This window comes from Chrysemys picta, chromosome 25, assembly GCF_011386835.1.
Source record: "Chrysemys picta bellii isolate R12L10 chromosome 25, ASM1138683v2, whole genome shotgun sequence".
Lineage (NCBI taxonomy): Eukaryota > Metazoa > Chordata > Testudines > Emydidae > Chrysemys > Chrysemys picta.
Window position 1 is genome coordinate 14,444,241 of NC_088815.1, and position 22,884 is coordinate 14,467,124.

The following is a 22,884-nucleotide window of genomic DNA, read 5'->3' on the forward strand; positions in this document are numbered from 1 at the left end:
TTAACCACTGGAAGGCCCAGGGAGCTCAAACTCCCTTCTCAGTCCCAGATGGGATCCCTCTGCCGTAACCCAGAGTGCATTGGTAGTGCAGTGCTGGGGGGATGCTTACATTTCTGTGCTTGTGTGGGAGCAAATGGGACTTTGGCCTCTGTGGCTGATAATCTAGTACCTTTCACAAGCACTAAAACCCCACAAATGTGTGAGGTGGGGCAGAGCTGCATTCCCTCTGTGCACAGAGATGGTCGTGTCACGCCCACTGCTATTAATCAGTGCGTGTACAACTGCCTGTACTTTGAATTGTTGCTTAATAAGATGAATTCTCATCTCGGGGCATATGCAAAGTAACTTCCACTTCTGCTGCTGCATAACGAAGCAATGAAACAGTGCAGGGCAAAGTGCACCGCCACTCATTCATCCGTGGACTCTGAATCGTGATGGAGCGAAGGAATGACACAACGGCTCAGGTGGAAAGCTTTTGGAAGCAAGGTGAAAGGTCAGATGACAACCGTTTTGTTTTTGTGAATGTCTGACAAACAGCACTTCGGTTCTTCGAATTTTTCTGGCACACACTAAGTGCTACCATTCAACCTGGTCCCTCCCCCAACCCCTGGCATTGACTCTCAATGTCTGAAAAGAGAGGTTAAATGGAGAGGTCACAATCATGCTGGAAACAGCCTGCCTCAACAGAGACCTTGAAATACCTGCTCTCTCTCTGCTGATTACAATTCTCTCAAAGGCATGTAAAAAGTGGTGGCTCTCATGAGCTTTTTATTCTCTCTCAAAATCTGAAGATGTTTTTTCTCCTTCACCTGAGGAGGTTGTGAAGGCCAGGACTATAGCAGAGTTTAAAAGAGAACTGGATAAATTCATGGTGGTTAAGTCCATTAAACCCCAAGAGTAATGAGATTAAATGAAGAAAAGCTGCATATTGGAGGAAAAACTTTCTAGATCGGTTTAGACTGTGGAAAGAGCTTCCCAGGGACAGAAGTACAGAGTCCAGCCCTGGATACTCGATGTGCAGTAAGGAGCAATCCTACACTGCCATGGCAAAGTGATTTCATCAGCTACTGAAATAGGTCTTTTTGCCTCCCTGATGGAGGACGTTGACCTTCGGGCTTTTTCTGACTTTTATGTTGGGTGGGAGCGGGTTATGTTCTTGAACCAAAGCTGCATTATCTCATTCACAGTCAGCAAAAGCCTGGGTTGCAGCTTACGCTGTCAGTAAAGTACTTACAGAGCAGTTACAGAGTAATGGAATGTAATCAGACTATCGGGGTCAGCAGGAAGATGTCAAGGGTGAAGAGATGCAATATTCTTGGCTGTCACGTCCATGGGAGAGAGCATTTAGGGAGCAGACAGGAACCCAAATGCATCCTTTTAAGAACCTAGAGGCATCTGTGACATAAACCCAGTGAAGTCAGAGTAGGAATAAATTGGGGCGAGAGAGAGAGGGTCTGTCAGATGTTCATCCTCGTGATTATGAAAGGGGGAAGTAGACCTGCCAGCCTGGATCAAACTCATGCTCCATCTAGTCCAGTATCCACTCTCTTCAGAGGATGGTGTGGGAAGCCCCACAGTAGGCAGAGGTGGGGTAATTTCTTCCCATAAAGGTCCCATCCTGAGTCCTAATAGAAATTGGCTTAACTCCTAATAAATGAGGTTTCATTGCCCTTCCAAAACTCTTTCCATTAGCATTAACTACCATTAACTCTGGTTATTCTCATTACCAGATAAATATCCAATCCCTCTTTGAATTTTGCTAAGTTCTTTCTCTCAAAACCATCCTTCTGCAATAACTTCCACGGACGTAAGTTAGGAAATTTCTTTTGCTAAGGACAATCTTATGTAAGCAAAATCGGGGAAGCTCAACATTCTACATTGCAACCGCCTCTAGCGGGCACATTTGTGCGATTATATCGGAGCAATTTAGCCCTGCTGGAATGTCTTGGGAATAACAGGAAAATGTGGGTTTCCAGGGCACAGATACTGGCGCCCAGCGTTCTGGTCCCAGCAACCAGTCTCTCATTCCGAGCTGCAGCTGATCAGCTTGGAAGTAGAGAGCTCAGCTGAAAAGACACCGCCTCCCGAGATGTACGAGTGGTTCGGTTTGGTGAGAGGATGATGGTGCTTAGGGCCACTTTGCTGGGAAGCCCTTTCTCCTTGTCAATTGTTCCGACAGGGTGGAGCGATGCTGCTGCCATCTTGGAAGAGAAAGAGTGTTATTGAAGGCATCAGTGTTCAACTTCCTCCATCTGCTCTGTGCTCTCAGCTTCTCTAAGTGCCACTGGAGAAGGTGCCAGTACCAGCAGTAGGGTGACCAGATAGCAAATGTGAAAAATCGGGACTGGAGTGGGGGGTAATCGATGCCTATATAAGAAAAAGCCCCAAATATCAGGACTGTCCCTATAAAATCCGGACATCTGGTCACCCTAACCAGCAGGATGCGAGGGCAGGGCGGAGGTGGGCTATGGGCTGTTGCTAACTGTTGCGGATTGTGGGGGAGTTAGGGCCCTGCACCCCTCTTCCCGAGATTCACTGCGACTCTCAGCCAGCCAGTAAAGCAGAAGGTTTATTCAAGGACAGGAACACAGTCTCAAGCAGAGCGTGTAGGTACGACCAGACCCCCCTCAATTAGGTCCCTCTGGGAGGTTCAGGGAGCTTAGACCCCAGCTTGGGGTTCCCTGCCTTGCACCACCCAGCCCCAACCGAAACTAAACTCCCAGCCCCTCCCGCTGCTCCTCTCCTTTGTTCAGTCTCCCGGGCAGAAGGTGTTAATTCTCCCCACCCCCGTTCCTGGCTCAGGTTACAGCTCAGGTAGCTCCCTTCAAGGGAAGTCCCACATCCCCACTGCAACCCCCCTGCAACATTCCCAGGTCAAATCTGCCCTGCTCCCTGCTCCGTCACATCTCTCCCCCCTTCGAGACTGAACTGAGCGGGGTCACTCTGACCAGTGACCTGGGGAAGTTCAGGGCTCCCTCTCCGGGACAACGCGTCCGCTATCAGGTTGTCACGTCCCTTCACATGGACCACGTCCATGTCATAATCCTGCAGGAGCAGGCTCCATCTCAGGAGCTTGGCGTTGGCTCCTTTCATCTGGTGCAGCCAGGTCAGGGGAGAGTGGTCGGTGTGCACGGTGAAGTGACGCCCAAAGAGATATGGCTCTAGTTTCTTGAGGGCCCACACCATGGCCAGGCATTCCTTCTCGATGGCCGCGTAGTTCTGCTCCCGGGGTAGTAACTTCTTGCTCAGGTACACGATGGGGTGTCTCTCCCCCTTTTCATCCTCCTGCATTAACACCGCCCCCAGTCCTGTGTCTGAGGCGTCGGTGAACACCATAAAGGGCTTGTCAAAGTCTGGGTTTGCCAGAACTGGGCCACTGACCAGAGCCTCCTTCAGCGCCCGGAGAGCCTCCTGGCACTCCTCGGTCCAGACCACTTTGTCTGGCTTCCCCTTCTTGCACAGCTCAGTGATGGGGGCGGCTATGGCGCTAAAGTGGGGCACGAACCTCCGATAGTACCCTGCCATCCCAATAAAGGCTTGGACCTGCTTTTTGGTTTGAGGAGCGGGCCAGTCTCTGATCACCTCCACTTTGGCTGGTTCCGGCTTTAGGCAGCCGCTTCCCACCCGGTGGCCTAGGTAGGATACCTCAGCCATCCCCACCTTGCACTTCTCCGGTTTTACGGTCAGCCCAGCCTTCTGGAGTCGGTCCAGCACTTGTCTAACCTGGGATATGTGGTCCTCCCAGGTCTGGCTAAAGACACAGATGTCATCGATATACGCCACGGCAAAACTCTCCATCCCCCTCAGTAGCTGATCCACCAGGCGCTGGAAGGTGGCCGGCGCTCCCTTGAGGCCGAAGGGCAGGGTCAGGAACTCATAGAGCCCCAGAGGGGTGACAAAGGCCGATTTCAGCCTGGCATCTGCATCCAGCGGCACTTGCCAATAGCCCTTTGTAAGATCCATGGTGGTAAGGTACCGAGCACCTCCCAGCTTGTCTAGGAGCTCGTCCGGCCTGGGCATGGGGTAGGCATCGGCTACAGTGATGGCATTGAGCTTCCGATAGTCCACACAGAACCGGATCGACCCGTCCTTTTTGGGGACCAGCACCACCGGCGAGGCCCAAGGGCTGGAAGACGGCTGGATCACCCCCAAAGCCAGCATGTCATTGACCTCTCTTTCCAGGTCCTGAGCAGTTTTCCCTGTGGCTCGGAAGGGGGAGCATTTTATAGGCGGGTGCGATCCTGTCTGCACCCGGTGGACAGTCAGATTAGTGCGTCCAGGCTGGTTGGAAAACAGCTGCTGGTACAGATGCAGCACCCCTCCGATCTCAGCTCGCTGGGCAGGGGTTAGCCGATCAGAGAGGGGAATTGCTTCCAGGGGGAAGCCAACTCTTGTCCCAGGGAATAGATCTACTAAAGGGTCATCTCCCTGCCCCTCCCACTGTCCACACACGGCCAACACCATATTCCCCCTGTCATAATATGGCTTCATCATATTCACATGGTACACCCGGTGGTGGTGTGCCCGGTTCGACAGCTCCACCACATAGTTTACCTCGTTTAGTTGCTTGACAACCTTGAAGGGCCCTTCCCAGGCGGCCTGGAGTTTGTTTTTCCTCACGGGGATGAGGACCATCACCTGATCCCCAGTGGCGAAGGCGCGGGCCCGTGCTGTGCGGTCATACCAGACCTTCTGCTTCCTCTGGGCTCTGGCCAGATTCTCCCTGGCCAGGCCCATGAGCTCGGCAAGTCGTTCCCGGAAGGTCAGGACATACTCCACCACCGACTCTCCGTCAGGAGTGGCCTTCCCCTCCCATTCGTCTCTCATCAGGTCGAGGGGCCCCCTTACCCGCCTTCCATATAGCAGTTCGAAAGGCGAAAACCCGGTAGACTCCTGGGGTACCTCCCTGTACGCAAACAGCAGGTGAGGTAAGTACTTGTCCCAGTCCTGCGGGTGCTGATTCATAAATGTTTTCAGCATCATTTTTAGCGTCCCATTGAACCTCTCCACCAGCCCGTTGGATTGGGGGTGATATGCTGAGGCCCAGTTGTGCCGGACCCCACATCTCTCCCACAAGCACCGGAGTAGGGCCGACATGAAGTTGGACCCTTGGTCCGTCAAGACTTCCTTGGGGAACCCCACTCGGCTGAAAATGGTCAGCAGCGCATCCGCCACAGTGTCTGCTTCAATGGACGATAAGGGCACTGCCTCGGGGTAGCGGGTGGCGAAATCTACCACCACCAGGATGTATTTCTTCCCAGACCGGGTCGTCTTGCTGAGAGGTCCCACTATGTCCATGGCCACCTTCTGGAAAGGCTCCTCTATGATGGGCAAAGGTCTCAATGCTGCCTTCCCCTTGTCCCGGGCCTTCCCCACCCTCTGGCAGGGGTCACAGGATCGGCAGTACTGCCGGACGTTGGTGAAGACCCCGGGCCAGTAAAAGTTCTGTAGCAGCCTCTGCCTGGTGCGCCGGATCCCCTGGTGCCCTGCGAGAGGGATGTCATGGGCCAGGTACAGTAGCTTGTGGCGAAACTTCTGGGGAACCACCAGCTGCCTCCTGATCCCCCACGACTCCACTTCCCCCGGGGGAGCCCACTCTCGGTAGAGGAACCCCTTCTCCCACAGGAACCTCTCCTTGCATCCTCTCCTCATGGTCTGTCCCACACTGAGGTCAGCCAGGCCCCTTAGCTTCCGCAGGGAGGGGTCCTTCTGCAACTCGGCCTGGAACTCGGCGGCTGAGGAAGGGATGGGGACCTGCTCCCTCTCGTCGGCTGGGTCGGAAGCCCCAGCCACCCCGCGGCCTGTCCTTGGGTGTTCCCTCCCCACCCGGGAAGGGTTCGGTGCCTCCGGTGGGACATCCTTCCCAAGGTCAGGGCGTAGTGCCCCTCGCCGGCTCTGGCTACGGGTCACGACTAAGGCGGTCTGGGGGCTGCTTGGCCAGTCCTCTAGGTCCCCCCCCATCAACACCTCAGTGGGCAAATGGTGGTGCACTCCCACGTCCTTGGGGCCCTCCTTGGCCCCCCATTTCAGGTGTACCCTCGCTACGGGAACCTTGAATGGGGTCCCGCCCACCCCGGTCAGGGTCAGGAAGGTGTTGGGCACCACCCGATCTGGGGCCACCACCTCGGGCCGGGCCAGTGTCACCTCTGCGCCCGTGTCCCAGTATCCATAAACTTTCTTCCCATCCACCTCCAGGGGAACAAGGCACTCGCTCCGCAGGGACAGCCCCGCGCCAACCCTGTAAACGGAGAACTTTGAATCCGGAGCATCTGGCCCCCCAGAGAAGCTGGCCGGGGGCCCTTCTCTCTCTTGAGCAGTTGATAAGCTGCCAGCCCCTCTTGCGTGGGAAGCCTGCCCCTCGTCCGTCTGGGCCTCTACCAAGTTAACCCGGTGCGGGTTCGGTCTGCTCAGTCTGTCCTTGAGCTTGGGCACTGGGCCCGAACGTGGCCTCTTCGGCCGCAGTAATAGCAGCTCAGGTCCCGTGGGTCCCCTCGAGCCGGTCGGTTGTCCCTGATGCTGGGCCTTCCCCGTGGGAGGGGATTCCCCATATTCCCCCTTTGGGAGGTCCCAGGGTGACTCTCTCTCTGCATCGCGGCGGGCCTGTTCCTTTGGGGCTCCTCCCTGCCACCCCCTGACCGGCTCTTTACAAACTCATCAGCCAGCTGCCCGGCGTGTCGCGGGTTCTCTGGCTTTCTGTCCACCAACCACAGCCTCAGGTCGGATGGGCACCGCTCATACAGTTGCTCCAGTACCAGCAGTTTAATCAGGTCCTCCTTCGTCTGGGCCCCACCAGCCCACTTGCTGGCGTATCTTTCCATGCGGACGGCTAGTTGCAAATATGAGATCTCAGGGGTTTTATCTTGACCCCGGAACCTTTCCCGGTACATCTCAGGAGTCAGCCCAAACTCTCGTAGCAGGGCCCTTTTGAATAGTTCGTAGTCCCCTTTCTCTGCCTCTCCCAGTTGGCGGTACAATGCCACGGATTTGGGGTCCAGTAAGGGGGTAAGGACCCGGAGTCTGTCCGCGGGATCCACCCGGTGCAGCTCGCAGGCCGTCTCAAAGGCCTCCAGGAAGTCATCCATGTCCTCCCCCTCCTTGTATGGGGCCATGATGCACTTATCAAAGCTCCGTGCAGTCCTGGGTCCCCCCTCACTCACCGCAGCCGGGGGTTCGCTGCCCCTCAGTCTCGCCAGTTCCAGTTCATGCTGACGCTGTCTCTCATTCTCCTGTCTCTGTCTCTCTTCATGCTGTCTTTGTCTCTCTTTCTCCTCCCGTTCATGCTGACGCTGTCTCTCTTCATGCTGTCTCTGTTGTTCACGATCCTCCAGCTCCCTCAGTTTTAGCTCTTTCTCCCATTCCAGCCAATTCCGCTCCCCGGATGCCGAACGTCGCCGGGAGGCTCCTCTGCTGGCCGGCGGGCTTCGCCGGGGGGACCCCCTGCTGGCCGGGGGGATCACGGCGCCTTCGGTATTTGCTGGGCTCCTCCCCACCCTTCCCCTAGGCATAGGAAGGAGGGGTCTCGGGAAGCCCTCAGCAGCCGGCTGACCACTCCCAGCTGGGACAGACACTGGTGCCTGCGCTGCATTTGCCAGGCTGCTTCCCTGAGACACAGGGATCAGTTCATTCGCGCGATCTTCCGCCTCCAGCTGGGCAATGAGCTGTTCTTTGGTGAGCCTCCCAATGCGCAGCTGCCTCTGCTTGCACAGCTCCACCAGGTCGCTCTTAAGCCGCTTGGCATACATCTTCCTGCTGGCCACTCACCGGCCTGTGTGCTCACAGCTCCCCACAGTTCCCAGGGGGACCCCTAGTGTGCCAGCCCTTCTCGAGGTCACCGCCTCTCTGCCAGGGTCGAGCTGCAGACTCCTCCGCCCCTGGGACCACTCGCTGCGATCCCCCCGGGGGACCCTGTTACTGCAAAAGTCCTTCTCGCTGGTCACACACTCCCAGGGGTAATAACCGTCTCTCTCCCACTCTTCAGCAGGCCTGGTCCCCGTCAATCCCCCTTCGTTTTACTGCTCCCCAGTCACTTACTGCAGGAAGCGCCGTCCACGGGGTGCAGTAGATCCCGTCGCTGCCACCAGTTGTTGCGGATTGTGGGGGAGTTAGGGCCCTGCACCCCTCTTCCCGAGATTCACTGCGACTCTCAGCCAGCCAGTAAAGCAGAAGGTTTATTCAAGGACAGGAACACAGTCTCAAGCAGAGCGTGTAGGTACGACCAGACCCCCCTCAATTAGGTCCCTCTGGGAGGTTCAGGGAGCTTAGACCCCAGCTTGGGGTTCCCTGCCTTGCACCACCCAGCCCCAACCGAAACTAAACTCCCAGCCCCTCCCGCTGCTCCTCTCCTTTGTTCAGTCTCCCGGGCAGAAGGTGTTAATTCTCCCCACCCCCGTTCCTGGCTCAGGTTACAGCTCAGGTAGCTCCCTTCAAGGGAAGTCCCACATCCCCACTGCAACCCCCCTGCAACATTCCCAGGTCAAATCTGCCCTGCTCCCTGCTCCGTCACACTAACCAGATATAAACTTCTCTGCAACTGAAACTGAGACATAACCCGGCTGGCTCTGAGTGCAGTGGAGGGTGGGTGGGCACCTGGTGAGTTGGAGCCAGGCGGTGGCAGGGGCCTGCCCGGGGTTGTGTTTTGCCTGCTCCCGGGGGGGTGGTTGCAGGAGCTGGCGAAGGAGGCCGGCAGGTTTCCCGCTGACTTGATAGCCCTTGAGGGTCCTGTGGCACCTTTGAGACTAACAGAAGTATTGGGAGCATAAGCTTTCGTGGGTAAGAACCTCACTTCTTCAGAACACGAACGCTTATGCTCCCAATACTTCTGTTAGTCTCAAAGGTGCCCCAGGACCCTCTGTTGCTTTTTACAGATTCAGACTAACACGGCTACCCCTCTGATAGTCCTTGTCTTCCCAATGCTGCTCAAGCACTTGGCTGAATCTCCAGGCAGCCCTGTGTGAATGGTCCAGCAGGCCAGGCCGGGCCGGGGACACAGGCTAACTTGCCTTGTCTAAGGCGCCAGTGCAGACGGGGGGTAGAGCCCAGGAGTCCCAGCGCCTGGCTCTACCCGGGGGGAGGAAGGAGCCTCTCAGTCTTGATCTGTCCCTGAAAACTTCCCGGGCAGAGCCTGCAAAGCGGCGGGCGGGGCAAAGGCTCCGGCTCCGCCTCTGGGCCAGCAGCTCCACCCGGGAGCGGGCCGTGTTGACTCAGGCTGGGCACGAGCGAGTGGCCCCGGGGACGAAAGTCTGCGACCTTTGCATGGGGGCCGGGGATCGTGCGCTGCGGGCTGGGCTGGATTCGGGGCGACGGACCGGACCGGGCGCTTGCGGGGGACGTGGGTCCGCTTCCCTCTGGCCCCAGCGGGGAGCAGGGGTGGGAGGCCGCTGGCCGCGGAACAGCAGCGGGGCCCCTTCGCGATGCAGCTGCCCGCGGTCCCGGGGGCCGTCGGCCTGTCCCTCGCCGCCTTCCCTGTGTCCTACGCGCTGAACTGCGTCGCTGCCTTGGCGCAGTAAGTATCCGGCCTGCGCTGCGCTGCGCTCCCTGGGGCGCTCCCTGCGCGCTGTGCGCAGGCTGCGCCTCCCGGGCGAGCTAGTGGGATTGTGAGCGCTTTGGCCCAGGGTCTAGTCGGTCTGTGCAGCGCCTGGCGCAACGGGGCCCTGATCTCTTGGGGGCCCTGTGGGGGTTGTTGTAATTACTGGCAATAACGACAGTGGCCGGGTAGCCTCTGCGAGGCACTTTAGACAACACTTGCTCACATCTCCCCCATCACTGGTATTTTGGGGGTCACCTTTTAAGGCCAGGCACAGACTGTTCTCCGCCTCTTGCAATACTGGAGCCTGGCTGCTTTCCATAGACCCAGAGACTAGTTCCCACCCCAGGATTTTAGCCTGAATTCCACTCGTCTGTATGCGCTGGGGTTGGGGGACCCTCAGCCTTGCTGAACTCAGGTTGTCCTCTGCTGTCTTGCAGTCTGTGGGCTGCAGATGAGCTCCCTGGCTGCTGGGTGATACTTTTGGAGTGTGAGCTGTTAACGCCGCCTGTTGAATGCCAGAATTAGCCATGGCTTTCACTTTGTTTTGCAGCAGGGTTAAAGGCTTTCGTGGAAAATGCCTTAATATGTTCAGCTTTATCGCTCACAAAGCAAAAGTAGGAGCCGTGCTGGTCCTGTCGCTCTTACAACGAATGAAATTGCTTCTTGGAAGAAGAGAAGAGAGCTCAGGATGGATTTCCCTACAACGTACCCTCTGTCCTAGCACAAATTTGCAATATCTTTCCCCTCATTATAGATTCGCTTTCTAATCGGTTTACATGGTCTCTGATCATCGCGCAGCAGCTAATGGCCATCCATATTCAGAGGTGATGGCAGCGCCGCCTCTGAGAAGGGAGATGGAAATCTTCATGATTTCAACTAAAATGACATTTCAGAATAAAACCCAGCATGTGACACCTGCCTTGGCATTTTGCCCATTGTAACAATGGCCTGGACGGTTGGGAGACGGGCCCCTATCTTTGTACTTGTGCAGGAGACTTCTCGAAGCAGCCCCTGCTGTGATGCAGGGTCTGAATTTCAGGAGGAGACAGTGCCTGTCATTTCCCTCCATGCTCAGTTATGTCAGACCTTGGGCAAGTCATTTCCCTTCTTTGTGCCTCAGTTTCCCCTATCACCCTTTGCCCTGTCTGCTAAGACTGTAGGCTCTTTGGGGCAGGAACCATCCCTTATGTGTCTCTGCAGTGCCCAGATCTTGGCTAGGGCTTCTAGGTGCTACCATAATATAAATAATAATCGACATGGACCTATGGTTCTCTCTCTACTCCTGTTTTCCTCTCCCGAGTGATGGAATCGCCTCGCATTCATCACAAAGCCCCTTGTCACCGAGCAGAGCTCTGTCCGGTTCCCACGGGAGCAAAGGGGTCACCTGGCTCTGAGAAGAGCAAAGTTGGATGGGTTGATGGGGGTTACGTCACTGTAAACCTTTGTTTGTTCCTAGCACCCTGTATGTTGGGGGTATTTCCCCACCCAGGGTCCCGCCCAACCCCACAAAGTCAGCAGACAGGCAGGACTCCCTCTGACTGCAGGGGATGTTGGGTCAGGCCCTTGCTGAGAGCGTTTGAACTCAGTGTGCCTGGCTCTGGTCTGGTCGGACCTGCCCTGCCGCCTGGATGCTGCCGTGTGCTCTGCTCAGCCTGAGGGCTCGGCCTTCGGCCTGCCCCGGCGCGTAGGCTGGCTGTACTTTGAACCCTGCTGCATCCAGCGGCTGGTGTTGGCAAAACCCCTCCTGCCCCCCCCCTTCCAAAAGCAAAACCCCAGGCCGCAGTAGGATCCTTTGCTTTCTACAGAGTCCCCACCCTCCACCCAAAGCGGCAGTGTTACGCAGGGTCCCAGCTGGGAGCTTCGCCCAGGGGGTTTGCCCAAGGGATCCCAGCCAGACAGTTGTACTTTATTGGGGGTCCAGGCACCACTGGAGCCCCGAGAGCTGAGGCCTCACCCTTGGTCCATGGTTCCTGCACTTGGGGCTGGGTCGGTGGGGAGGGGGGCTCTAAGTCACCCCTGGGGTCCCCACCTCCTGGGGCTCTGCCTGGCCCCTGGGGCGAGTTGGAGCAGCCTCAGGGAAGGGGCAAATCTCCCTAGGGGAAGCTGTTCTCTGCCAGGTGCCCTTAGACCCCGGGCCAAGGGCACTAGCCAGGGAATGAGCCCTGCATTTGCCTTCGTGGCCGCATTCATCCAGCAAAGCCTTTTCCCTGCTTCGGTGCCTGTGTGCAATATGCGTGATGCCGTCCCCTCTCTGCTCCGCGGGGGCCCATGCTGCCCGGTTCATGATGCAGCGCAGAGCTCTGGGGAGGAGGCAGCTTGGTTAGGACTAGAAACACGTTGCCATGGGATGGCCGATTGCTGTCCCCCTCCCTCCTGCTCCCGGAAAGCTGGGAGGCCCCCTTACAGCCTGGGCTGATTTGGGGGAGCCCAGGGCTTTGCTGGACGTGTGTGTCCTTAGAGGGCCTTACAGCAGCCCGAGCATGCGTCCGCTGAGCTCTCCCTGCTGGTGCTGCCGTTCCTACACGTCCCCAGCCCTTCACTGAAACCCTTCGAATGCGGCAATACCTCACCTTTGACCTCTTGCCCCCAATGTCAGCCGGGCAAGCTGGGGGCTGCTAGACAGCAAAGTGCCAGGCCATTAATTAGCTCCCCAGGTGCCCTTGCCTGGGCGAGGCGTGTGAAACCTGCTGGCGTGCAGGGAACAGCACGCAGATCGAGAGCCTGGGCAGTCAGTCTGCTGTTTGAACCGGGTCTGCCAGGCACTGGCGTGTCTTTCCCTGGCAATGTGCTGTATGATGAAAGGGGAGGGGGGTGTAAACCCGGGAGGGTGGCTAGTTCCTGGCGCTGACAAGTCCTGCCTCTGGTTTAAAATACTGAAGATTCAAATCCAGCTAAGGTTAAAATATCCCTGCTGATGTTCTAGCTGTTTGGGGTCAAATCCTTAGCTGGGGTAAAGCGGCATTGCTGCACTGAAGTCAATGGGGCTCCCCGGACTTACATCAGCTGACCCGCCAGACCGACTGTAAAAGGGCTGTGATGGGGGGAACAGGGGCACTGGGGCTAAGATTGTCAAATCAGTCTGATCCCAGCATCTTAAAGGGGCCAGCTGGTCAGACAGTGCTGGGCACCGACCCTCTGAAACGCAGGCCCCTTTAAGGCGTCTCAAGTTGGGTGCCCAAAATTGTTCACCAGATCTTGTGCCTGTGCCTGTATGAGCCCCCCAAAAGTGCCATCTGCTAAGCCACAGGGCCCTGCTTGTTACCAGGGCCACGGAACAGGAGGGGTGCAGGGCTCAGATTCTGCTGACTGTCACGGGTACAAATCTAGAGCAACCCCTCGGAATTCAGCTGGGGTGAGTGAGATCAGAACCCAGGCTGTGGCCTCTTCCCCGCTCGGCCAACAGGGTCGTGGCGACTGGTGGAAACTGAGGCATGAAGCGGGCGGGGGGAAGCCTGGCCCCATTGAACTCAATGGCCAAACTCCCATTGACTCCATCCACGGTCTTCAGTCTCCTCTGCGGATGGGCTCCATGTCCCGAGCGCGGTGATAAGGGGGACGGGACAGTTAATCGGGCCAGAGGCTGGGCAGGGGGTTTGCCCGGCCCTCAGCAGCCCCTTGCGTCACGCTGCGAGAGTCTGACCTGTCCCTTGCCGGCGTGTATTACAGCCCAGTGGCTATCGCGGTGACGGGGGCGCTGGTGTTGCTGGTTCTGTTCTGCATGGTGTATCTCCTGGGCGAAGGGAGCCATTCCCAGGATCCCCTCTTCTACGGTGAGTCTCGGCGGGGGGGGGGCCCTGCTTAGTGACCCCCTCCTGGCTCCTGTTCACCTACCTGGGCAAGAGAGGCAGCAAGCCAATGTGGTTGGAGGAGCCCTGGGTCTCTGTAGGCGGCAGGTGGGTGGGCGAGGTTCAGGGGGATTGAAGCCGTGTCAGGGAAGGTGCTGGTGGGTCTGGATGGTGCAGGGGATGCGCGGTGGCCCAAATCTAGCCCTGGCTGCCAGTGACTGGAGGCTGCTTCCATGTGACGGCCGTCAGGCAGCCCGTGGGCGGGGGGGGGGGAGGGCCCAGCTCAGTCCCCAGGCGAAAGGTGCCTGCCTGGCAAAAACATCACATCAGCTGGCACACACTGGCCCCAGCCTGCGCAGGGAGCGGCGAGAGGCCGGGGCGGGGAGGTTGGACGGGGTCTCCATTGCCAGTCTCCCACCGAAGGGCATCGAGGACAGGTCCAGGGCTGAGCCCCACAAGCAGGATGGACTCAGCCAGAGCTCGGGGCCCCCTACAGAGGTGAGCCTGTCTCCCTCTCTCCCCGCCTGCAGTGTTCACGGTGTTCTCTTTCACCTCCGTCATCGACCTGATCATCTCACTGGAGGAGGATGGCTACATCAGCGGCTTCATGGAGTTCTACATGAAGGAGGTACCACCCCGGCTGCCATCACGCGCCCAGGATTCCCAGAACATCACGCTGCCCTGGCCAGACCCCATAGCATCCCATCCCTGCTCCCTTACAAACACCATGGGCCTGCTCCCCTGCGGGCAGGCCCTTCCCCCAGTGCAAAGGGGGGTTAAAGCCACGCTGCACTCATTGGCACAGGTCTAAGCAACCGCGGTGGAGATCTGAGCCCTTGTTCCTTTAAACGAGCTGTGGCACAGCTCCGTCTCCTAAGCCCCCCGCAGCTCCCCATGCCCGGCACTGGCCCCTGGGTAGAGCAACCAGATGGGGGCAGGCACATGTGGGCATTGGGCTGAGCGTCGTCATGCCCAGCTGGGGAAGTGACTCGATGCCTTTCTGGTGGGCAGGGCGAGCCGTACCTACGCACGGCTTACGGCATCATGATCTGTTACTGGGACGGCATCGTGCACTACCTGCTCTACCTCGCCATGATCGTAGCCATCACACAAAGGTAAGAGGGGACTGACACTCTAGGCGATTCGGATCTCCGGTTCATTCCCTGGGCGTTGCATGGCTGCTTCCAAGCGGTGGGCGGAGGAGAGTGGGGGTTGCTTTTTGCTGGAACAGTCTGGGGAAGGGGCCAAGTGAGGGCGCTAGGGGAACCATAATCAACCGTCCCGTAGTATTTTGCACAAGGTCCCAGCCAGGATTGGAAGCTGCAGGAATCTCCTGCGTGGGCCTGTTCTCGAGGGACCTCCCGGCCATGGGCACGGAGAGCCGGGCTGAGTAACCGACCCGAACTCCAGCCCTCTTGGCATCTGATGCTACTGCAGGAGCAGTGGGGAGCTCCGGTCAGTACAGGGCAGCAGCCCAGGTCCTCCCAGGGGAAGTGAGGGGGTCTCCGGGCATGGATGTGCCCTGCCCAGTTGGTAGCAGCCCTGTGAGCAATGGGCAGCACCAGGAGCCAATGTGAGGAAGAATTCCCGGGCTGGTGGGGACCTGCAGCCAGGGCGCTCTGGGTGGTGGGAGGCCAGGCAGGGTAGCAGTCCCCTTCTGGTGCTGGTATGCTGCTAGGGAGGAGCGGCTGTTGGAGGGGAGGCTGCTCTGGGGTGGCGGCGTGCCCATCTGAACCCACACGCTGTGACGTGGCAGGGCTGACCCCACCTTGCCACTAACCCGGGAGAGCAGGCGAGGGGAAGAAACCTATGAACGCAGCAGGGGTTGAGTGATGGGGTGAGGTGGGAAAGGCTGATCTGAGCCCCAAGAGGGTGTTGAATTTCCACTGTCTCCCCAGGAAGAACTACAGGACCCTGGGTCTCTACTGGCTGGGCTCCCTGATGATGAGCATTGTCGTCTTCCTGCCTGGGAACATGTTAGGTAAGGGGGGCCTGCCAGGGACAAGCCCTGGGGAGCTACCCTCTGCTATGAGCTCTGGTCTCATGGGGGTCGGTCTATGTCCTTCGCACGTTGCCCGTGCTCCGCTCTGCCTCTGCAGGGACACACCCCAGAGCCGCGGGTTCAAGTCCAGCGTGCGTCACTAAAACCGGCACTAACAGGCCCCCTTGGTGGCAGAGAAGCCCGGGTGTGCGTGGGACAGGAACCCCCTTCTCCCATCCCGTCAGGGTGGAATGGTGCAGGGGGGATGTGGGAGGAGTGGGGCGTTGCTACGCGCTCTCCATGGGGTTAACCAAAGGCACCGGTCTCTAGGGCTGGTCTTGCTGCATGCACAACTGGGGACTCTTCTCTCTTAGGGAAGTACAGCTCCGAGATCCGCCCCTCCTTCCTGCTCAACGTGCCCTACATCCTGATCCCAGTCTGGGCTGGGATGAGACTCTTCAGCCAGCCAAAACCCCTTCCCTGCTGCACTGCTGAGAAGGTAGGCGGGTCGGCAGGCTGGGGGTCCCAGCTGGGGCAGGTGGCCTGCGAGAGGCATGCAGGTGTTGGTGACTGGGCATGGGATGCCCTGGGCCTGTGCGGAGCCAACCCCCTGCCTGTGGCTAGGGAGTCTGCAGGCAACGTCTTCCATTGGGGCCGAGACAGAGCTGCTGGCCCCTTGGGATCATTACAGAGCATTGGGGTGCTGTTCCTAGAGCCGGGTACCCCTTCTCCACCACTGGCCTCCATCCGAGCTAAGGGCTTGGTTAGGGTTCAAGCCGCGGATTGTTTTTTCCCATATTCCAGCCCTGTATTTTACACCGTTGTTTGGGAAAACCCCCGTTTTGGAGGCTGGGGGTTGGTGAGCAAACCCGGCAGGAATTGCCCCTGATCCCTTACCCATCCCTCGTCACATGCACAGCTGGCACCCTTTTGCCAGGCTGGCGGGATGGCAAAATGCAGTTGCTTTTGGTGCCGGGTACAAACTAGGGTGGGGGGTAAGAGGCACCTATATAAGAAAAAGCCCCAAATATCGGGACTGTCCCTATAGTAAAACGAACAGGAGTCCTTGTGGCACCTTAGAGACAAACACATTTATTTGGGCCTAAGCTTTTGTGGGCTCAAACCCACTTCATCGGATGCGTGCAGTGGAAAATACAATAGGTACATCTGGTCACCCTAGTCCAAACTCTCCCCCTGTGAATGTGTCTGTGCGCTGCTGCCCCCTGCTGGTTGGTGGGTGTCTCACCCGCTCAGGCTCGTCCGCTCCCTTTGCTAGCTGAGCAGAGGTGCTGCTTTGGCACCATTAGGCCTGGGGGCGTCTTCCGGTGCCCGTTGTGCCGGGCGCTGCACAGTGCAGAGACAGGTGAGAGACAGGCCCTGCTCCAAGCTGAGTAGACAAGACGGGCCCAGGATCACTGAACAGAACCCAGGTCTCCTGCCTCCCATTCCGGTCCTGTCCTCTAGAGCCCACGCTGAGCTGTAGGTGTGAGTCCATTGCACCATGGACGGGAGCAGGGCCCTGGGCACGTCTGATTGCCCTGTCTAGGGATGGCTGCAGATCCCTTTGTCCTTAACCCACTGGTCTGGGGGGCGGGGGGACCTCCCCCCCTTTTATTCTTTTAAGGGACTTTAATTTAAAAAGGGTTTTTGCATCTGAGTGGGGGGTGAACGCAACCCCGTCCATCCTCATCCCCCCTCCCTTCCTGCGGAGCTGGGCCCCTCTCTGGAAACCTCAGTAACCGGAGCAGACCTGGCAGGAGGTTCTCGCTGCCCGTTTAAAAGCAGACTGTGCTGAGGGTGGGAATGGATCCACCATTGAAAGGGCGGAGATGGGACGCCCCTGGGGCTGCTGGCTCTGGATCGAGGTTTCTGCCCAGCCAGGGGGAGGCAAAGGGAACTGGCTTTTGAATTTAGCCCGTTCAAGTTTCCCACTTAAAGGGCCAGCGTCCCAGTCCCTGACCCCCACTGCGGCCGCTCGTGTTCAGGTTGCGGCGGAGCAGCAGAGGAGTCTGTATCAGCGGCCCCTGGACGTGGGCTTGATCCTGTTCCTACTGGTGGCTGCGACGTTCACCTTCTTCAGAGGGCTGGTAAGGGCTGGCCAGTCGGTGACTCCGCCAGAGGGTCGGCTCCATTACAGGGAAGGGGGGGGGGGTGGTCTGGGGCCTGCGATGTGCAGCAGGTCAGACTAGATGATCATCATGGTCCCTTCTGGCCTTAAAGTCTGTGAGTGGGAGGGGCAGGGACAGGGGCCAGATCTCCCATGCACTCTGCTTATCGCACAGGGGCAGCTGGGCACGGGGTTGATGTGGGGGTGGGGAATGGCCCTGGGCTGTCAGATCTGGCTGTCCCGTGCACTCTGTGTCTCCTGGGGGCAACTGGGTGAGGGGTCGGTGGCGGGGGATCAGAGCTGGCTTTCCCAGGCACTCCGCTTGTGTCTCCAGGTGGTCCTGGACTGTCCGTCCGATTCCTGCTTCGACTACATTTACCAGTACGAGCCATACCTGCGCGACCCCGTCGCCTACCCCAAAGTGCAGGTGAGTGCGGAGCCCGCTGGGGCCCAGCTGCTCTCGGTGCAGGTCCTGGCAGGCTGCCGGACAAAGGGTGGGAGAATGGCGGGATCGGTCTCCCCGGCGTTGAGGCCGGGAATTCAGGCCCAGAGAGATTCAGGGGGAGGCTCTATAAAGCGCCGTGGGATGCTGGAGTGTATTGACTTGTGCACCTAAATCCCTTAGGAGAGGGTGCTGCTTATTCATTTATTTTAACTGCCTGGGAACATTGGGGATTCTGGGGGCCTGAGATCTGGAGCATCCCGCTGGGCACTCCTGCAAGCGCAGGGCAGTTTTGCATCCAGAGTTCTGGTCCAGCCCCCGCTTCCTTATGTCTCCCAGCCCCTGCCCTGTGCTCACACTTTGCCCCGGCAGCGCCCTGCTCAGGCCTGTGCTGACCTCTCTCCCTTTGCTGCCAGATGCTGGTCTACATGTTCTACGTCCTCCCGTTCTTCTGCCTTGGCATTTACGGGCTCCTGCGGCCTGGCTGCACGTGGCTGCCCGACTGGGCCCTGGTGTTTGCTGGAGCCGTAGCGCAGGTAACGAGGGGCCGGGGCTGGGATTTCCCTGGGGCACAGCAGACCCTGGGCCTATTGTTAGGTGTATTGCAGTAGAGGCCGCGGATGAGAACAGGGCCCCGTTCTGCTGGTGCTTCATCGACAGAGAGTGAGAGACAGTCCCTGCCCCCAGGTGCTCACAGTTTAGGGAGAGATGGGAGGGGGGTGGCGGGTGACTGGGCCAAGGCCACCCAGCCAGTCTGCGGCGGAGCTAGGAATAGAACCCAGGTGTCCTGAGGGTTTTTTTTTCTTTAACTCAGTCTGATGTAAAGCGAGGGGAGGGTCAAGGGGAGGGCTCAGCCCCTGACCACCGGGGTCCCACGGAGGCTGGTAATCCAGCCTCTCCTCACTGCTGAGCCGCACGAGGGCTCCAGCTCTGAAGCGGGGGGAGGAGATTAAAATGAGGCTTATCCCTCTTATTTTGCCCGTAGTTGCAGGGACGTTTGACTCCTGCCTGGGGTTCTGCGCTGATCTCTGTGGGTGTGGGAGGGACAGACCCTGGGACGCGATGATCTGGAACCACAGCCGGCCCTGTTTACACCTGGAAATCGCTCTCTGCTCAAAGCACAGCGGGAGTTTGCTCTGAAACTTACCATTCCCCCTCCCCGCGGTGTCCCACTCAGCCCCTCTTCGGAGATGTGGCGAGACGCCACTGAGATGGAGTCGCAGACCCAGCTCTCAGTGCCAGCTTCCCAGATCTTTCCTCGAGCCAGTGTCTCGGGGGAGGCCTCGGTTTCGGGCCACGGTCCCAGCAGCCTTTACACACCTCCCCCAGGCTGGCACAGGGCTGTACCGAGCCGCCTACCTACTAGCTAGCCACGCTCCGTGGCTCAGCGAGAGCAATGCACCGAGCTGTCTCTGTAGGCGGGAGCCATTGCATTGCAGAGGGCCGGTGTGTCTCTAGGCCAGTGCCCCTGCACGAGGCTCCTGGACAAGCGTGTTCTGACCTCTCACGATTCCCCCGTCCCTGGGTTTGCATGTGGAGCAGTTTCTATGGCAACGAGCAGAGCCTGATAATTACTCTCTCAACGGATGTTAATGGCGGACGTGGATTAGTTTCACAGAAATAGACTTGAGCCAGCGCCCCGTGTAGCTATCAATAGGGTACGGGGGAGCACGCAGCCCTGCTATCAGCATGAGCAAGACTGCCCCAGCGTAGCCCCGGGGCCGGCTAGCCCCAACCCCTTGGCCCAACAGGGACCAGTGCTGGATTCGTCAGGGGACAAACCCCGTTGTGTGCCTGGCTGTGTACCATTATCTTCCCAAGGCGATTCCTTCCTGACCTCAGCTGCTAATGCACTTATACGCCCTGGAGCATGAGGATGGCACTTACCCTCTTTAATCCCTAGCTCTTGGCCCTGCTGGATTTATGCATAACAGGGTCTCACCTACTTGTGACACTTGGGCTGCGGGGGTGGGGAATTGGGGCCAGGCCTTGAAAGGAGATCAGCCCTCACAACCCCTGTTGCTCTAAGTGGAGAATCTGCTCCTGCCCCCGTTGTTCGCGGTGGAGCTGCCGGGTGCAAGCCGGGTGAGAAGCCGCCCCCGTTGTTTGGGCGGGTTGCTGGGGCTGAGGTGGGAGCGTCTGGCCCTTGCAGTCTTGCGGATGTGAGTTCTGCTGGTGATTTCTCCATGGTGCAATAGGTTCTTTCCCATCAGCCGTTCTCTCGAACCTGGGGCCTGCACATGGGTGGGAGCCAGCACTATCCGCTGGCGCCCGCTTACTGCTCCGTAGCCCAGTCACTTCCCCTCTGTGGGGCTGGGGCCCCACCAGCCAGGGCTTCCCACTCACTGCAGAGGGAGGGGCTGGCAGGGGGGCTCACCGGGCAGGTGCCGTGGGCAGCGTCTCCCGTCACCCTGCCCCTCTTGTGCATTTCAGGCCCAGTTCTCCCACGTGGGCTCCTCCCTGCACCACCGCACCCCCTATCCCTACCGCACCCCGGAGGAGGTCTGGTGGGTCTTCCTCCTCACCAACGTCCTCTACGCGCTGGGCCCGCACCTCCTCGCCTACCGCTGCCTCCGCAACCCCGGCTTCTTCCAGCCAGCTGCTCCCACCGGCCAGGACGGGATCAAGAAGCATCAGTGAGGAGAGAGCTTGGCTCCTGCCTCCAGTGCCTGGACATTGCAAGGAGGAGCTGCTACCCGCCACCACCACACACACACCACGGGCCCCAGTACGCTCAGCCTGGCTGGGGGCAGCGGGATGCCGAAATCTCCGTCCCTGCTGGGTTAGCAGCCAGGCCATGCGGCTCCAGGGGACAAGCCGCTGAGGGGAAGGAGGATCCCTGCTTTGAGGGTGGGGGGAGTTTCACAGCAAGCGTTCGGGGATTTTGTGCATGGCAGGGTCTTGTTCCTCCTCTTTGGCTCTGGGCTCCCTCCCCCCCCATCCTTCATGGAGCTCTGAGGCTCTTCTCAAGGCCTGATTGGCCCGTCAGCCTCTCAGCGGCACTCCTCACCCCGCCAGAGGGGAGCGCTATGGAGTGAGGGCGTGAGTCTCCCTCCCCTCCCCAGCACCAGCCACCAGGCCCAGGGGTGCGGAGTGGTTGCTCTGAGCCCTCTTCCACCCGCCTCCCTGTTGGCCTTTGCCTTGGGGCCCTTAATGGTGTTGGCACCCGTGGGCCCTTCGGCAGGGACATCCCTTGGGGTCCGGGCTGCTGCGGCACCAGGGGGAAGGTGATGGAGGCAGAGGTGCCTTGAGGCTGTGCCGGCTACTGTGACCCTGGTGGTGTTTAGGGGGTTGGCTCTGGAGTGGCTGGCTGTGTCCTGGCTTGGGGAGCACCTGTCTCCCGTCCCAAAGCCAGTTCCCACTGCCCTGCCCCTCTCGGTGCCATGGGGCACCCTGCAGGCTGCGTCTCCCTCAGAATTGCTGCTCACCGTGTCCTCTTGTTCTGCAGAGACATGTCGGGGGTGGGGGAGGGAGGCTTTGTTCCTTAGCCATGCTGCAATGCTTAAAGGAGGGGGTGCCAGAGACCCTCCATAACAGATGGTTTACAGAATAAAATCATTTTGTGCTGTGACTTTTAACCCTGCTGTGGCTGGATATTTTTTCAGGCGCTCACAGTCGCTGCTGTGGGAGGTGGATCAATTTCCTGAACTGTGTTGTGTGGCTCTGACCACGGGGCTCACTGAGAAGTGCCCCGTTCCCCCGCCCCCGAGCCCGACGGTCTCCAGCCCCCGACGGGATGCTAGGGCCTCTCGACTGCCCTGAGCTCCAGTGCGTGGTTTGCTACAGAATAGGGCCCCCCTGCTTTCCACAGCGGCCACTGGCGGGGCCTGGCTGAGCCCCCCCCCCATCTGCAGCCAGGAGCAGTGGGGGCTTGGCCCCCCTAAGGAGCAGGTCTCACGTTGGGCCTGCACAGCTCCAAAGCAATGAACCCTTGTGGGATGGTGCCTGGCCAGGGGCGGGAGAAACCGGGCCCTTTACCCACTGTTATCTCTTCACAGCCTCCCTGGGGCTGCAGCAGTGTATGGGAGAGGGCTCGGTGGGGGAGGGGGGGCAGGGCTGGGTCTGTCTATTCCCCCACCCCCACCCCAGGATGGGAAAGAGATTCTTGACCCAAACCTGAGGGTTCCAGCCCAGGATGCAGAATGGGGGATGATGTCCCATGTGCCTGCTGCTCCCCTCCCAGAGCTCCGTGCTCCCCTGTCTCCCGCACTGCCCGTGAGGCTCTGCTCAGGCCCGACTCAAACGCTCCCGCTTCCAGGTCTGCGCCAGGGCCTTCCCTCCCAGAAAAATGGGGATGAGCAGCCCAGCCCTCTGGGAGACAGCAGGGAGCGCAACGCCCCTCGAGCTGGGGCCAGCCTTTGGTGCACAGCTGGTAAATAAGCCCCCCGACTTTCACAATAAGCCAAAAATCAAGCGAATCCCATTTCAGAACAAGCCAGTCCCTAAGAACCCCAACACTCTATGTGACTAGATCCCCCCGGCCTGCAGTCTGGGACGGGGCTGGGCCCGCTGCACCCCTGACTCTCTCCCCACCTTGCCCCTGCTTGCTGGGAGCCGATCAAAAAAAAAAAAAAGCAACAAACTATGAGCCAAACGAGCTACAAGCCAAAAACTAGCCAACAAGCAGCTCACAAGCCAATTAAGCCAGAAACAAGCCCAATTTCTGCGTTTCCCCCCTGGGTTTGGCAGGTCTGCTTTTGTGCTGCAGTACTGAGGGCTTGGATCCATGACACGGCGAGCTGCCCAGCCCAGCGAGGGCCAGGACCCACCATGCTTAGAGCACAGGATGATGCAGGGCAGGGCGAGCGGCTGACAGGGACCAGCTCCAGCACCCCCGCCCCCGGGGCCAAAGTCGTGGCCTCTCCCATTAATGTGCTTTCCCTGTACACATGCCGGCTAACACAGGAGCCTGGTGTGTGGGCCAGAGACCATGACCCCTGCACCCAATGTCAGTTCTGAGGGCTGCACTGGGAGCCAGAACTGGCTTTGGGAGAGAGTGGGTGCCCATAGCTCTGCGTGTGCATAGCCACACGTGCTCCTGTG

General features: G+C 58.9%; 1 protein-coding gene across 2 annotated transcripts; it reads left to right on the forward strand.

Moving 5' to 3' along the window:
• Nucleotides 1–9,136: 9,136 nt before the first annotated feature.
• TM6SF2 (transmembrane 6 superfamily member 2) lies at nt 9,137–21,417 on the forward strand. 2 transcript variants are annotated; one of them, XM_005278957.4, is made up of 10 exons: nt 9,138–9,502; nt 13,193–13,296; nt 13,842–13,939; nt 14,323–14,426; nt 15,210–15,292; nt 15,667–15,791; nt 17,278–17,379; nt 17,734–17,826; nt 18,258–18,377; nt 20,275–21,417. In XM_005278957.4, the coding sequence occupies exons 1-10, from the start codon at nt 9,411–9,413 to the stop codon at nt 20,479–20,481; spliced, it is 1,128 nt and encodes a 375-aa protein (XP_005279014.1). In that variant the 5' UTR covers nt 9,138–9,410; the 3' UTR covers nt 20,482–21,417. The 2 variants fall into 2 exon arrangements, with proteins under 2 accessions (XP_065434660.1, XP_005279014.1); XM_065578588.1 differs by lacking the exon at nt 17,278–17,379 and having other exon boundaries at nt 9,137–9,502.
• Nucleotides 21,418–22,884: the final 1,467 nt, after the last annotated feature.

What these genes read in the sequence shown, in the direction of transcription:
- TM6SF2 (XM_005278957.4), top strand. Translation starts at nt 9,411, where the DNA reads ATGCAGCTGCCCGCGGTCCCGGGGGCCGTCGGCCTGTCCCTCGCCGCC. An exon ending in TCGCCTACCCCAAAGTGCAG is followed by an intron (nt 17,827 to 18,257) that starts GTGAGTGCGGAG and finishes CTTTGCTGCCAG; the next exon opens with ATGCTGGTCTACATGTTCTA. An exon ending in TTGCTGGAGCCGTAGCGCAG is followed by an intron (nt 18,378 to 20,274) that starts GTAACGAGGGGC and finishes TGTGCATTTCAG; the next exon opens with GCCCAGTTCTCCCACGTGGG.